At 41.1% G+C, this 17457-nt stretch overlaps 1 protein-coding gene across 1 annotated transcript; it reads right to left on the reverse strand.

Moving 5' to 3' along the window:
• Positions 1 to 45: 45 nt before the first annotated feature.
• On the reverse strand, positions 46 to 4410 carry frrs1l (ferric-chelate reductase 1-like). Its single transcript, XM_006801333.3, has 6 exons — positions 4274 to 4410; positions 3834 to 4058; positions 3411 to 3495; positions 3007 to 3145; positions 1786 to 2032; positions 46 to 1698 (listed from the first exon to the last, which is right to left on the reverse strand). Exons 1-6 carry the CDS (start codon positions 4350 to 4352, stop codon positions 1526 to 1528), a joined length of 948 nt encoding a protein of 315 aa, XP_006801396.1. The 5' UTR covers positions 4353 to 4410; the 3' UTR covers positions 46 to 1525.
• Positions 4411 to 17457: the final 13047 nt, after the last annotated feature.

The following is a 17457-nucleotide window of genomic DNA, read 5'->3' on the forward strand; positions in this document are numbered from 1 at the left end:
TCATGATGATCAGGTTTTCTGAAATTCCGAGATCATTTTTTAAACATTTGTTTTTTAAATGGTACGGTAAGTTGACTTCAAGTTGACACCACACTAGCTTACACTTCCACTGGGTTTGAATCTCATGGCTGTGTGGGGTCTTTCTGTTCAAAAGCTGCATAATCTCCCTGTGCCCTACAGCTTCTTCCCATGGTAGGCATGCATGTTAGGTTAACTGGTAAGAAAAACAGCCACGCATAAATATACAATGGTTTTTATATGAATACCATTGTATTTGTACATTCATTTACTTTTTTATGAAAATTTCCACAATCCCCTTATTTTTCCCACTGCCCATTTCATCTGCTTGTTACAATGCATGTGTAAAAGGTGGTGTGTGTTTTTGTTGGTTTGTTATTTTCTGTGCTTTCTTGTGTATTTTATCTTCTGCCCAGCCTCTCACGAGTGTGAATGTATGAGTAATTTGTACATTTTATCAGGCTGCACATCATACTACACGTAGCCACTGCTCAAAATCTAATTATGTTACATTCTATTAAAGTCATGCCCTTTGGCTTTTTACTTCCAGAATGAGAAGGCAGTCTCTGCATTCACTGCAGTGTCTGTATTTTGTATAGACTGTGTTCTTAGCAATAAGCACAGCAGCGACAGATGTTTCAGTGGGAGACATCTTAACATATTCAACCATTTTTAATACACTTCAAAAGCTACAATAGCAACCCAGGGGAGAAAAAACATTAGTTCATATAAGAGCAAAATGTTTCTGTTAACCGTGTTATTGCTTGAACAGGCAATAGTAGTAACTCTTCTCATCAGTCTTGCTGTGAGTCACAGTGTCACAGTACTGATAAACAAAGCAGTTACTGTGGTTGAGGAAGTGAGATGATGAAATCAGACAAGGATGTAAAAAAAAAAAAAAAAAAAAGCTTATGAAAATCTTTTACATAGTAGATGCACTGGGTTGTTCCTGAAACCCTGCACTCCATATTTCTAACACCAGCAAACAACATTTTTATTTTCTTTTTTTAAGGCTGAGATCCACAGAAATGTAGCAGGGTGAGGAGACGGGAAGCATTTGTGAGAGCTGTTTTATTTTTCTTTCATCCTCAGAAACTCGTTGTTTTGGCAAAGTTCGACATTAGTCACCAGTGCACGGTGGGTGTCTGAAACCATTCCCAGATTTTCCAGTGCATGCAGGGTTTCAAAGTCATGTGAGATGTATTTGTTGGAATGGAGTCCTCATATTTTTTATATAACTGGAAGCTATCGTTAACACTGAAAATGACTGGCCTATTTTAAACTACTACTACTACTCTGCCCTCTTGTCTAATACTCAGATCAGCACGTCACCTCTAGAGTGTTGCTTTAATACTTCAAGATGCTGTGTGAGTTATGAATATATAGTCTTTCATGTTCAATATATCTAACACAGTCTGTGCAAAGAGGGCACTTGTATGTGGCATCAGATTTAAACTTTTTTTTATTGCTGCTTCATCTTCTCTCTGCTGTGCTGTGCTGTGCTTCGTTATGGCGTCCCCATCAGCAGGTAGAAGGTGAGAGCTACTATGAGCAGTAAGCAGAGGGGAGAATTAAATGTCTGATAAGCTGTGGAGGGCATGAAGATGTCCACGTACTTATAGATGCTGATCATGTGCTCGCTGACTGGAGGACTGTCAATGTCGTGCCTCGTGATGGAACCTGTTGGACGAGTAAGATGAAGGAGATGTCATGGGCAAGGGCTAAAAAAATGGGCAGTGTAATCTGACCTAAAGACTCATCGCTCACCTTGAATAGCAGGCCCCCATGCAAACAGGTAGTACCACGAGAGGTGTAAGTCCACAAGCGTTTCCTCTCGTGGGACGTATAACGGTCGCTTGAAACGGCAGGTGACGCGGTTGTTCTCAAATATGCCCTCTTCGTCTCGAGCCGGATTCCTCTTGATCTCCTTGGCCCACTGGCCGACGTTGTAGAAGTGATGTATCCGCACGCGCCCGTTATCATCGTGCACACAGGCCATAACATCGTCTCCTCCCTAAGGAGACAAAGAGTGTTATTTCCAAAATGTGCATAAATTTAGTTCTTGAAAAACTGACCATTATGATACAGTCAAGGTAAAATATACACTTCCAGGCCAGTTCATTAATAAAAAAAATAAAAATAAAAACATACCCATGAGCCAGACACATGGCTCAGTGCATTTAAGCATTTAAACATTTAAGATATTAAGATGACCTTCTGAAGTTCAAAATGAGCATCAAAATTGGGAAGAAAAGTGATTTAAGTGACTTTGAACTTGGTTGCTGGTGCCATACAGACGAATCTGAGTATTTCAGAAACTGCTGATCAGCTGGGATTTTTCCCATGTAAACATCTCTATGTTTTCCAAAGAATTGCTTGTAAAAGAAAATATCCAGTGAGCAGCCATTCTTGAGATTGTTGCTGAACATATTCATCCCTTTATTGCCACACTGTACCTATCCTCTGATGGCTGCCTCCAGCAGGATAACACAACGTCTTAAAGCTGAAATTGTGTCAAACTGGGTTCTCGAACATGACAACGAGTTCACTGTACTTAAAGGGCCTTCATAGTCACCAGATCTCAATCTAATGGAGCTCCTTTGGGATATGGTGAATAGGAGATTTCAATCGCAGATGTTCATCTGAGAAATCTGCAGCAACTGTGATGCATGTATGCAGCATGATATTGCATGTGATGTAATATCATGCTTGAACAAACTGGCTAATAAATGAATATATGTTTTTTTAAGTTTTAAAAAAATTGAAACAGAGAGTTTATTGTGGAGACCTGCTGAGTCACTGAATTTCATATTTAATGTTTGACACGTTTGACGTGGGACTGCTAATTTTTCTGTACCCTGAAGCGATAAAACAAAAAAATCATAATTATATGCAGCCCAAAAGATACAAACAGATGGTTTGCTGTCCCAAATAAGACACAAGACCTGTGTAACTTTTAGCAGTCAGAGGTGTTGCAGAGCTGCTCACCATTTTCTTATCAGATGAGAAACCTACAGCCACCCAGCCATCCGTATCTGCGCTCAGCTCAAACTCCACATCTGTCCCGATGCGACGATAACTCAGAAAGTAGTCACACGTCTCTGCATCGCACCCCGGCTTCCCATACCTGAGTGCAGATAAATAAATGCAAATGCTCACAGTCATTCACTAGAGATAAGATCTCAGCTGGACAGACAGAGCTCATCTAAACAAATGAGGACACTTTTTAAAAGAAACTGAATCCAGGTTACAAAGAAGAAAGATTAGCTTGCTGAGCGTTCCCATGTTTAGCTCTGGCTCTCTGACGTCAGGAGCATCTGGGATGAAGGACCCCCAGGGGTTACAGTAACACTCGAGCTCTGTTTTGAGAAAGACAGAGGTGGATCTCTAACCTTATGCAGCCCTTTGTTACTCCACAGTCACTGACTTTGATCTTGGCAAAGGGGTCGACTGGGGGTGCTGTGGGGAATGGGTAACCTGCAAAACACAGCAAATAAGTAAATAAATAACATGAATTTTGTTGATTACACACTAAACAGCTGATACATGTATTCAGTGATGAAGGCCAACTGAGGAGAGGCCATCTGCACTCTGTGTGTGGGTGAGGAGAAGGAAGGGGTGGGCAGCTACCATCGGGGAGCTGGCCTGGGTGCTGAAAGGCCTCATATTGAGGTGACAGGTTGGATGCAAGACAACACTGGCACATATTAACCTTTGTCCTGCCCATGCTAGGCCCTGTGTGCTTGTGTGTGGAAAAAAGCATGCAAACAAAACCACTAGCTGCTCATCTTTAGTGGACTGAGCGACATCCTCACCATCATCGGACAGATATCTGGACTCCAGAAACTCGGAGGCGAAGGTGCTGTAGGAGTCCTTGTGAGGCTCTTGGTGTCCAGGCTCTCCGTGCTCTCCGTGGCCAGTCCGGAGTGCTCCCTCATCGGTGGGGCTCGGCGCGACCCCCCACCATCCAGCGTGGATCAGCAGCACCGAAAGCTGCACAAGCCTCCGCAGAAAAATCATGACCAACAAAAAAGGGAACGCTGGTAAAACAATAAATACAAAAAACAAAAACGGTTAAACCGATCTGGAAGAAAACTGGATGTCCATCACTGTTTGAATTTCTGCATCTTCGCAGGTTTCCTTGCAGCGTCACAAAACCGTCTCCTCATCCTGTTTATTCGCAGGGATGCGAGGGGGCACCGCGTCTGATTAGTAGGCTAATCCAGCTCTAAATTACCCAGATTCGTAATCTTACCATCGAATTCAGCTACACGCCCATAATCCTCTTTGAAACCGCAGTCCTGATGGCTTCTAGAGCTCATTAATCTTTTCATAGGCTATTTTTCGGTGTTGGGCCGGATAAATGGTATCGCCCAGTCGCCCTCTCCTCTCGTCTCCTCAGTCAATCACAGTAACGTCCAATGAGCAGACGCTACGTGCTGCTGTCACTATCGATCAATTGGAGATTGAACATCGTTTCCACAACAGCTGACACAGTATTTCACATGTTTGGAGTATAAGATGATGCAATGTAAAATAATTAGCCTGTAGAGTAAGATTTTATTGCCTCGGCTGCAATCGGAATTTTAGTCACTGACACCAAATATACCACAGAGCTTCTATTGTTCTGACGAGCTATGTGTTAAATTGTGTTTATTCATCCAAAATTTGGAAGTAATCTAATCTAACCTAACCTAAAAATTACCAATCATGTTTGCACTCCTCTCTCCGAAAATTATTTACTGAAGACACGAATTTAAGCTGTTCCTTTTACACTGTTTTTCCTCTTGTTTTTAATCTATATCACTCTGTTTGTTATATCTGTGCATATATGCGATTTTTAAAAGGTCCAGATTCTGTTCCATAAAAAATGGTTGCATGTCCACTATGTTCACATGCACTCTCTGGGTGTATTATACATCATTTCTAAATGTGGTGCTTAATGTCACTACATGTCAGTCCAGGTAGCTACATATAAGTGAGCATTTCAAAATCACAGGGACTTTTTAGCTGGGCATGATCGTAGACATACTTTGAGTAAATATGTGACCTTACATTAATTTATCATAACAAGTACTTTTGCATCCATACATCCATTTTCCGTATCTGAGTCCTGGGTCTACCTGTAATCTTCCTGATACTTCCCCTTGGAGAGGCGACCAGATGGTATCTTATGTCGCAGCTGACTATAGTCAGATCCTACAGTCGGGTACCTCGGCCCACCGAAAAAGAAAAAGAGGCTCTGTCCCGTTTTCTCTGTGAGTGCACAAAGTCACAGTCCTGCCACTTGATGGCGACATAAATCCACGGTTTGCTCTTTTTTTGAACTTTTATTTAGTTTCATCATAGAATCATACAGAGCATCTTACACTTTTCTTTGCTGTACTTTATCAACAAATCTGTAAAGCTTCGGCTTTATTAGAAGAGCCAGATGAAACAATTCTGGTAAGTCCCAAATTCAATGTCAAGTCGCTGACGTACAAGAAAAAGAAGAGAAAAAAAATAAACCAGGAGGATCTGCAGCAGATGGGAATTATAAATGCCATTATAAATCATTCCAAGTGCCCCTAACGCAGAAGGGTGACAGCAAAATTTTATGTCCATACATAAACACTTATCAAAAGTATCTGCAAATCTAAAGTTTATTTTAGAAAAACAAAATGGATAGTATTATTTTACATTTTTATTAAAAATAAATCAGCAAGTGTGTGGTTGATAAAATTACCTAAATGTAGACACAAGGAAAGACCAAAAAGAGAAAGTCACTTGAATTTAATACTTCAGTGTTTTGTTAAAAACAAAGCAAGGTGAAATCCATCAGAGTTTAAGATTTTTGGCAGCAACAGCAGGTAAGAATTTCACCAGTAATGCTGTGAATCTTTGCTGTTCATGTCCGTGTCCTGTGGGTGATGCTGATGTTACACTGTGTAAAACTGACTAAAAGTGTAACTAGACTGCAGCAACTGTCAGAGATGTCTGAGTGACATCCACGGTCGCACAGCCTGACAGAGTAAAAAACATTTTTCTAAATAAATCAGAACTCCCAAAGTCAGACTGATATTGACTCAAATTTTGTTTCATAGTATGAACCTTCTGTGAGACTATGAACCTTTTAAAATGTTGCTTTTGCAGCCTGATCTTTCATGCATGTCACAGTATGTCTTTGTGCATGTATGCATGTATGTATCTGTAAGCTTATGTCAAGTCTGGGTCTACAGAGCACCACTCATGCATGTAAAGCATGTGCGTGTCATACGTGTGCGTACATACTAGAGTGTGTGACCTTTAACCTCTCTGCTCTTCACATCATCTCTCTCTTTGCAGACACAAATCAGCCTGATCAAATGCTTCTCTTGGTCTCAATCCGCCCAATTATCCCTTGTTTATCCTCCTATTATTTCCACCTCCACCTCAGCCCTCTCTCCCTGTCTCTCTCATCCTCTCTCTCTCTCCTTCCCAATTACCATTCCATGTAGGGGGCATTGCTTGCTGGGTAATGAGGGATTCTGGGCATACCAATCTTAGCTTAATAGCCTTAAAGGGCCACTCATTAACACAAACACTTACTCTGACTCTCTCTCTCTCTCTCTCTCTCTCTCTCTCTCTCTCACACACACACACACATACACACATACGTGTCCACACTGATCCATCCCCGTACATCATCCCATAGATAGAGATGGAATGACAGAAGCAGAGAATGAGTGAGGGACTCAATGGAAGCGGTAGGAAAGAGAGAAAGGGAGAATGAGAGAGGAGAGGAAGGATATGTGGGGAAGGGGGAGTGGTGTGGGTCTGGTAAATGTCAGTGGTGTGTCTCCTGGGCCTGAGAGATGAGTTAGTGACAGCAGAACAATGGCGGCGGGATCCATTCAGAAACGCAGCTGCTCTGAGTGCATGCCTGGATCTTTCTTCTGCTTAGCTGTCAACCAGCACTTGTAAAGGCACAGCTTTAAATAAACTCACACTAACAGAAAATATTGCATGAGTGGTCCATTCAGCAGCTGCACACAGCTGTGCATGTGGACACACAAGGTAAGCTCTGCAAGTCAGGGCTGTCAGCCAATAAGAGTTTCTGCAGACTGAAAAGTGGCCACTGGAACATAAGTCTTGCATCCTTCTTCTTTCCCTCTGTCACCTTATAGCACACATCCTATGGATGGCCAAAACCGATCATATATCTGATATTACAAGTATTGCTCATGTAGTCCAAACCCAATATAGCATATTCCGCATTTCCTATAGAGGTTTTTGTCCAACTGCGGTTTAAAAAGGGTGAGATTTTAGGTTTAAGAGCTGTCTTTAATTAGGACAAATATGGGTAGTGCAAGTTATTCTTGAGTCTCCCACATACACTAAAGACCCAAAAATCTCAGATGCACACGGTTGTTTATGTTAATATTACCTTTATTTAACCAGGAAGTTGCATTCAAATTTCTTTCAAAGGAAAGACTTGGCCAAGGTAGATGCTGTACAAACTCAAAACATTTAAAAAATGACACACATAAACAACATAAAATGCAGGGAGTACAACATAATATACAATACAAAAAAATGCCAATAACATAAAATATGAATGTTCTCACAAGAAAAACATCTACAGGTTTCATTCACTGCATTCCTTATGAAACGTTCACCAACAGATACAGGCATGTTAATTTATTGCTTTCTGGAAATTATTTTATGTCCAAGGTACATAGTAAGTAAACACTGTTTTCCACAGATCTGTCAGAACTTTAGTTACGTCAGAGCAACCATTTAGAGGAGCATAGGTGGTATGCTGCTGGAATTAGATGGCAGTGCAGAGTACCCAGATTAAAAGGAAGTTTACCTAGAATCAGAGAAAAATATACCAGTGCTGTTTTCTGCAAATAGTGACGGCCAGCCCTCAAATCACACAGAATCCAGGGGTGAATGCAGTGATGATTGCATTTATAATAAAACATAGAGGTGTGTGGCTCAGTAAAGCTGAGGCAGAGACATCCATATATCAAACAGTGAATCACCATAACCATCATAGGTAGAAAAGTAGCTTCCACGAGTATTTTTATTTGAAAAAAGGGTAAGGCAAGAATTATTTGATTCACCATCAGATGTCAGATTTGTAGGTGAATTTTTGTGAATACCATCAATTTTGTTTTTAAATAAAGCTTATTTTAAATGCTGCAAAGCAATTCGTAATGAATAAAATTGATTCTAAAGCTCTTGTATTGCATTCCCTACAGAGAGCGCATGTGTGAATATGATAATATCATCAGCATAAAGATGTATTTTTGCTGAAATTTTATTTGCCCACATCATTTGTTTAAATGAACCCTGTGGGACACCAGATTTATCGCACTCTGCATATACAGACTGATTTCGATTTATAAGATTTCCGAATTTCTTCACAGCCTTAGGACCAAAACCAGCATTATTAAGTTTTTTAATCAACACTTCATTATCCACAAATAAGGCAACACAATGTACTGTCCAGGACACCTATGAGATCATTTGTCACAGCTCTAGCAGCAGTAATGGTATGTGCCCTATCCTGAAACCAAAAATTAATTATGATAATACCAGACTACTACCAGATACTCATACTCGTACTGTAAACTGTAAAGCTGCTATGTTGGTCATCTAAACCACTTCAAAGCCACTTTAAATCATGATTGTAAATTGTAAATTTTAGAATGTTATGGACCCCTTTACCTCAAAGTGTATATACTCCCCTTACCCCAGTCTTTATATTTATTCTTATTCTTACTCTTACTATATTTATTGTTGTTCTTTTACACTGAAGGGAACTGGAGCTTCGTCGTCTCGTCTCTCTATATACTGTACTGTATAGCAGATGACAGTAAAGTTTACTTTGACTTTGAGATAAAAACTGTTTTAACTGCAAAATTACCTCAGATTCAAGGATTTTTGTTAATATTTAAAGCTTTGAGATGGAATGGAAGTTGCTCAACATTGCTGAATCCCCACCTATAAACAACATTCACAATCTGGATGTGAAGTCCTAAATGAGGAAATGCTTTAAAAAATTGTGTTAGAGGGAAAGGTACCCTTTCATTGAAGTCTGCCTCATATTTGCCTTTTAACTATATCTCACCTCTGCGGCTATTAGCTTTATAGGAAAAGTAAAATAATAGTGTCATCCTTTTATTCCCTCATGCAGCAGTAAACCTGCAGGAGTTTTTTTTTTTTTTTTTTACTTATTTTGGGGTCTGAATTGAATATCATTCTCTCATTCGCCACCCAGCAGGACCTAGATCACTTATCGACTCGAGTCTGTTTATAACACCAAGCTATTACTTCTGTCTCTACCTTTCCCTCTCACACACACAAACAGTCATAAAGCGGGGCTGTGATCTAGCTGCAGGGATTAATTTAGGAGTTGTCAGAAATCACTTTGCTCACAGAGGCAGTAAGCACTATTGGCATGCCTGTTCTGCAGGCTGACTGCACTCCAACCTCCTTCACACCTTCAAAGATGCTAAAAAGATATAAATTGTTACCAGTGGTGTGTTTATTGCACTTACCGGGTAATTGTCTGTAACGGAGTGTAAGAACAAAAGCTTGACTGTCTGGCTTATTTGCATACATTGTTTGGTTTGTGCTGTTTGTCTGTTGGGTTCTCTGTGTGTACCAGAGGCTGAACGGTTCCATTGTCCTGATGAAATGTTTGCATTAGCGCTAAGGAGGCGCAGATGAGACATCGATCAGTGCTCATTAAACACCTCCAACTGTGGTGACACACACAAACCCAGTGGTGCATATTTATATTCACATACTGAGCCTCTTTCATAGATACAGCTAACAAACAGAAAAAAGTATTTGAGCTCATTCAAGCCTCATACATTGGTCCCCTCTCCTGCGATTGACTCTCAAAGCTTCTATTGACCGTTGACTTAAAATGCTTGTTGTCCGTAGACTTATCCATTAAGCTGTAACACTGCTCTCTCTCCATATAGACATGACGACTGGCTGGGGCCTTAAGCAGTGATTATGGTGTTGGCAGTGGGAGCTGGGGGCTGTACTGTCATTAGTCTGGTTAATCAGAGCCTTGCTCCAGGTTAAGCTCCGCAGCCTCAAGAGACAGGCTGATGAGCTGAGAGCCGTGCCCAGCCTACAGTTCTTGGTTCTGGGCTCCAGCGGCTCCCCTGGCCCCTGCCTGCTCCAGCCAGTAATCTATAACTCTCCCCTGGAGCAATGGATGGAAGCTCAGCCTTCTGGACAACACTGACACACCATGCATGGTAATGAGACACACAGAATGACACACTGTCACACACACACCTGTTCGCACACACCCACACTTACCACTGATGCAGTGTTAAGGATCATCACTGAGTTTCTATGAGTTTGTTCTGCTTGGCCTCTAAGAGCAAGATTACAGACTCAATAACACTCGGGGAAAAAAAACAAGCGGGTCCTCGTGACCTTGACTTAACGATTTGATATGACTTCTAAATGCTTTACTACCGATGTCTATGGGGACCAGTAGTAACCAGCTCAGCAGAATGAGTGTATAATGACCACAGGGACTGCTGATTTTCAAACAGCAACTACCCAGACGCACACACACAAATACTCAAATAAATTCCCATGAGGTGAAATGGGTTTCACCTAAGCTGAGACCCTCCAGGGAGTGGTGTATCTGAACCAGGCTTGCCATTGGCCCGCCTCCTCTATCCCAGCATCCCCTGTGAGCTCATTAGCCCCAATCATAACCACTTCCCTGTGTTACTTTGCACACTCCATCCATCGCCCTCTTGCCACACACAAATTGCGCTTTCCATCAGAAATGGACGGAGAGTGTGAGTTTGTAACAGCAGCATGTGTGTGTATGCATGTGTGCGCTAAAAGGACAAGGAAGGTCGGAGAGCCCCGAGAGCCTTCAACATCTCCCAGTGGAGTTTGCACACCCTATGGAACATAGAGAAGTAGGCAGGAAAAGAGACAACCAGGTAGAAGGAGGTCAAGAAGTGTGTTTTCAGGTGATAAAGTGGATGACCAGGTTTCACATCAGGGACCCCTTTCTGCTCTTTTTTGCTGTGTGACCCAGATGGGTGGTGAGGGAGACAAAGAGGAAGGAGGGGGAGGCAGGGAGAGATAAAGAAAGAGGGTATTCATTTAAAAAATGAGCATGCAATACAGACACAGGAGGGACCCAAGAGAACCACAGAATGGGATGAGACAACAAAGAGGCCCATCATCAGTTTAGTGAATAGATGTGTCTGTATATCTATCCCTTTTATGTCTCTCTGCTTTCTTTTTCTTTTTTTTTACCATCTCATCTGCTCTTAATCAGCTTCTCATTGTGCTATTAGCCGAACCTGTAGTCTTAATCAGAGGCTTGGCACAGACACCATCACTATCCGCTGCCCTTCTCACACGCGCACAAGCACTAAATAAACAGATTTTAATGTGACACCAATCATGTCATCTACTCAATGAGCCCTCCTCCCTTTCCCTTTTGTGGCCCGCACCCCAAACATAACACATGGGAAGCTCAGGTGCCCGATCCATCAGTCAGCCAACACACTCCCACTATAAAAATGTGTGTGTGTGTGTGTGTGTGTGTGTCTTTTGATGCTGCAGTATCCCAAAGGGAGGGAGGATGATTTTAACTGGGTAACCCGAATCACCTCCTATCCCAAATCCCTTGTGCATGAATACTGTACACAGACACAGACACACACACACACACACACATGTCTGCATACTTTGTCTCTTATGCATGTCAGTGAGTGTGTATTGATAATGGCCATTAGCATATTTATGATCATTGCCAGCCTCTTATTGTTTGCTCGCTCCATTAATCTTCATCTGCTGCCTGCCGACTGACAGCTCAATCTCACAGGCCATCGCTGGGCAGACATACACACACACTAATGCAGACACACATGCTCAAAATCCACAGTTGTACATAAGGCATACTTGCATCAACAACTGAGTGGTTTGTCTCACACATACATACACACATTATGGCAGCCAGCATGATTGACATTCACCCCTGCGAGTGTAATCACCGGAGGTTATCCTCCCCAGCTGCGCGGGGGTCTGCTCAGCATCTCGCGCGCAGTGCCGAGGCATCATACCTGCACGCTGACAGTTCCTTTTGGGGCATAGGTGAGTGATGGCGCCCTTTGATGAGAAGTCCACCAAACCCACCTCTATCAATACACCCCCCACACACTTTTAAAAAATACCCTTTGTCCTTTCCAGCTCTCCATCACTCGTGATCATCAAAGACCTGCGCGAAACTGAGACTGTAAAGAAAAAAAAACACACTCTCCAAGTGAAATTCACAAAAACGCATGCAGGTTAAGAGTTAGTAAACTGTGCTCCGGTAGTGCGTGTATGGGTCTTTAATGCAGTGACAGTCTGTGCTTGCGTGCATGCAAGTAGCCATCGCTGTATTGCGCACTCAAATGTTAATGTGTTTGTTTAGAGCCAGTATGACTGACTGACTCACAGCTGATTACTGGGCGAATGAGTGCTGGAAGCGAGCCAAGTTCAATGGGAGGTCTGTTCTCCTGTTGCCTCTTCCTTTTTCTTCTCTCCGCTCTCCCCCACTCCCCCTTTCTCCTCCTCCTGCATCACCCTGCTGCTCCAGGAAGAGCAACCTGGGAGCCAGGATGTGTGTGTGTGTGTGTGTATTTGTGTGTGTTAAGACATATACTTACCTTGGGTATAAATTTAACATCAAAGATGAATTAAAGCAGGAAGTTCATGATATAAATAAAGCTGTTTGTGCAAGAGCTTCTTGATCGATCGCTGCTCAGGGAGCATTTAGCAGGTTAAAGGAATAGTTCAACAATTATTTTTGAGAGTTTGATGAAACACTTGATCTAAATTTCCTATTTTTGCATTGACTATGAATCTGGACTCAAAAGACAATTGGATTTAGTGTAATGCTGTGTTAAGGTAGGGATGCTGTTTTGTTTTGTTTTGTATCCGTCCTGCCAAAGTCATTTTGAGTCTGCGAGGAAGCTCCTGCAACTTTTCTGCCACAGACACACACAACAGCCAGTTACTAAATGAAATCTCCATTAAATCCTGAAGAGAACTGGTAAACCTCTTGTTTTTCTAATACTTTAGTAAAAGTCAATGGAAACAGAATTCAGTGGACAGACACTGACTTTCCTTTTAAAATTAGGCTTAGACTTTCCTTTTTTTGATAAAGCTTAGAGACAGAACTGGATCAGGTGACTTTGAAGCCATCCTGTAGGTCCAGGCTGCTGGGGGAGCTCCCAAAACACCTTCACCTATTTTACCCCACTCCTGGTGGGCTACAAAGACTGTAAGCTGGTGATATCAGGTATCCTGGCTCTGTCTGAAGTGAAAAGATTTCTGGTTTTATCAAAGTGGATTCTTTATTCAGTCCCTACACAAACACAAATAAAAGCAATAATGACTGTGATGGTTCATAGTATGTGGGCAATCTGTGCCTTTTAAGCGATGAGATGTGGGGCAGGGTCACTTCCAGCAAAACTTTAATATACAGACAGCACACGACCACTCTTGAAATCTCAGATTACTATTAAATATTATCATTAACTTACACTGTGTGGTTTTCTTCCTTACTGTGTTATTAGCTTTTATTTTTCTAACTAAACTTTTACTCATAACTTTACATCTGAAACAAGACTCCCAAGATTTTCGTGATAACCCACCCCTGAACTGGGAAATCGTTCATGTTGGAAATCTATGGACTCGTTTGTCTTTAAGCAATAAGATGTTTCAAACCACAATATACAGGATAGAACAAGTTATAGCGCTCCCCCCCGTAGTCATAAAGCTATTTTTATAGAGCCTATCTATAATATGTCACTAGCAGAGATTATATAAGTTTTATCGTGAGCTCCCACAGAAAGAAGAGTTTTATGGAGCGTCAATAAATCATTCCCTTCATTTGTGATATCAGCTTCTAAGACTGTTTGCCAGTGTGTGAGTGTACGAGTTGCACAGTGTTAACATTTACGGTGTGTAAGCTAATATATTTGAGTACTTTATGGAAGTAGTAAAGTATGAAATACATAATTTGTTAACATGTACCATGTAAAACAGCTCTTAAAGATGAGCTGTGAATACAAATGCTGCTTTTCTTTTGTTAAGGCACATTCTATCATTTATGATCTAGGAAGCTTTTTTTTCTGCTTGCAGTAAAACTCCTGCGCCTGGAGCAAAATGCAAAAATATTTAGAGTTACAAGAAAGGCTGAGCTATATTAAATGTTTGTGTCTACGTGCATCAGAGAAAGCTGAATGAAATATCCTGTTGTGCTTTTGCTTTGATTATGGATTCTCTTTCTGCAGATGCTTGATTTAAAAAAAAAAAAAAAAGCCAGACTGAACCCAATAAACCTTTTTTTCATCACGCCACCTCTTTTTTCCCTTTTTTAAAAACTAATATTACATTTTCTAACAAATCTGTTGAATGTGTAGCAGTACTCTACAAACGTCAATTACAAATTCTCATTACATATTTCAGTGTGGTATTTGTAGTGTTTTCACTGAATGTTGCACAATGGACTTTTACTGTGCAGCTTTTCAGTTTGTTCCTGTCTTCACATGCGATTCTGTGACCCTCACATTCTGTGTGAGCTCACCTCTTTCAGCTGCCTTTCTTAACTATTTCTGTTCTATTAATCGGGGCCGCTTAAACTTTTCCGAGGACACAGTTGTAACACATAAAAGCATCTTCTTATCATTTGTGGTCTGTTATGCTCATGGTGGTATAGTATGCTCATCAGCAACTTTATTAGGTGCACCTGTTCAACTGTTCAAAAATGAAACTATGTAATCACTCAATCACATGGCAGTGACTTGATGCGTTTAAGACTGTAGACATGATCGAGACAGTTCAAACCGAGCATCAGAATAGGGAAGAAAGGTGAGGTTAGTAAGTAATGTGACACGGCTATTGGTGTTAGACCAGCTGGTCTGAGCCATCTCCAGGATAGGATCCCAAGTTGTTGCTGTTTTTTGTTGTTGTTGTTGTTTGGAGAATGCTCTCAAAAAAAGATGAGTGGCAGTTCTTTGGGCAAAAAAGTCTTGCTGATGGCAGAGATCAGAGGAGAAGCAGATAGGAAGACAAACAGCATCCCAAATAATCACTTGTTATAATCAAAGTATGCAGAAGAGCATCTCTGAAGGCACAGCATGCTGAACCTTGAAGCAGATGGGCTACAGCAGCATAAGACTACATGCAGGCTCACCAGAAAATTGGAAAAACAGAAAAGCAGAAAATGTTGGCTCGTCTGATGAGTTTACATTTCTGCTGTGATTTTGTATGGGTCAGAATTTGGCATAAGTAACATGAAAGCATGGATCCATCCTGGCTTATATCAGCGGTTCAGGCTGCTGGTGGTTTGGCAGATATTTTCACTTAGTACCAACTAAGCCTCATTTAAACAACACAAACTAGCTGAGTATTGCGGCTGACCATGTCCATGCCTTTACGATCACATTTCGTAGCAGCCATCTTCTGATGGCTGCTACCAGCAGGATAACACACCATGTCACAAAACTCAAATAATCTCAAACTGGTTCTTGAACAATGAGTTCATTGTGCTCAAATGTCCTCCGCAGTCACCAGATCTCAATTCCATAGAACATCTTTGGGATGTGGTGGAACGGAAGATTCACATCACAGATGTGCAGCTGATGAATCTGCAGCAACTGTGTGATGCTATCATGTCAAGATGGACCAAAATGTCTATGTTTTCAACACCTTTTTGAATCCATGCCATGAACAAATAATGCAGGGTGTATCTAATAAAAAATTTTACCGATGTAAAGTTAACGTTGGGGTTAAAAGACACCAAACATCCCAGTTTTCAGTCTGGGATTTTGATAGACTTCTCTTTTTTGTAATAAATACCATCACATCTCACTTGGACATAACTCTCACTCACAGAGGTTTTAATTATAATTCATTTTACCTCACTATTAGCAGAATACAACAACTTTTCATACATCTAAGAAAGAAAAAAAAACACCCAAGAGTCCCCACAAAAGAAACTCCCACTGAAATGTTAAATAACATTAAAATGTTTGATTGTAATGTCATGGACGTTTTACCGTCATTTATACTTTTCTGGCTAAACTTTAAAATGTTTTGGCAAAACTGTTTTAAGGTGCTGCATGACTGATGAAGTTGTGAAAGTTGCTAGTTGCATTTTGCTAAAATGCCAAAATCTTCTTGGAGTAATTTAATGGTCTTAATATAGAGTTTATTTAAGTCTTTTTCATATCCTTGCTCTCTGATTTCTTTGGAATTTGGTTTGATATTACTTAATTGGATCCTTAACCTACACCACACACATCTGAGCACCATCCAGTAATTATGTTTATATCCCATGCCCATGACCTGGTTATTGTGCAGGAGGAAGAGTTCAGATTGATGTATTACTGTAACACTAACTGTGTTTCTTTCATCATCAGCTTCATTTGGCCTGTGATTAACTCCCAATCAAGAAGCTTGATTAAAAGTGGGAGTAAAAATATTCCATACATATTTTAATACCCCACTAACAAGGAAGCCAGCTCCCAAACTGCCAACAAAATAGATATACACCCATAACACGCATGCACTCGCACATACATCTCCCTTTTTCTCGCCTGAAAACACACACCTAAACATTTCACGGCTATCTCCCCCACACCCCCGATGCCGGCTAGGTGGAATTAGAAAACCAACCCCGCGGTCTCATTAATTAATTAAACACCATGTGCCACTGGCACCTGGGTACCGGTTATCACTGCCACTCAGACACACCATGATCTCAATAACCACCCCACCACAGGGCAGAGAGAGAGACGGGGGAGTGAAGGGACTGCTGATTCTTCTTTCCCAACTTTGAGGTAAAGAAAGGAGCGAGGAAACCAGACAGCAACAGAAGGGAGACCGCGGACTCTGTGTTTCTGTGTAGGCGAGAACGTGGAACTCTTAATGGAGCCTGATCAGTGTTTACTGCTGCATGCTTTTGTTTGTGTGTCTTTTCGCTCGCTTACCGACTCCGCGGGACCGTTTTATCATCCACCCTAGCAGGGCCCCTAAATCACTGCAGCAACACGCTCCTCATCATTTGCTCTTAATGCTTCTGGATGTGGAAACAAAGCATGAACACACACATAAATACACACACGCTTTTTTGATTCCTAGCCAATGAATGGTTTGCATTCTTCTTCTTCTTTATTTTTTCTCTATAGAAAAACATATTTTGCTAATCAAAACCACAATTGTAATTTAATTGTAAGCAAAGAAATTTTTAGATGTTGTTCATGATCTTAAAACAACAAAATTCTTTAATTTCATAAAGGAAACCTTACAGTCGACACCTTTAGTAAAATCACACTACAAACACTCATAAAATGTCTCACAGAAACCCTTTTTTACTGTTACCTAATATCTGTTAGAAGTTCAGAAAGCAAAAGACTGATT

Source organism: Neolamprologus brichardi, chromosome 11 (assembly GCF_056152115.1).
Source record: "Neolamprologus brichardi isolate AB-2024 chromosome 11, ASM5615211v1, whole genome shotgun sequence".
In the NCBI taxonomy this organism is placed as follows: domain Eukaryota; kingdom Metazoa; phylum Chordata; class Actinopteri; order Cichliformes; family Cichlidae; genus Neolamprologus; species Neolamprologus brichardi.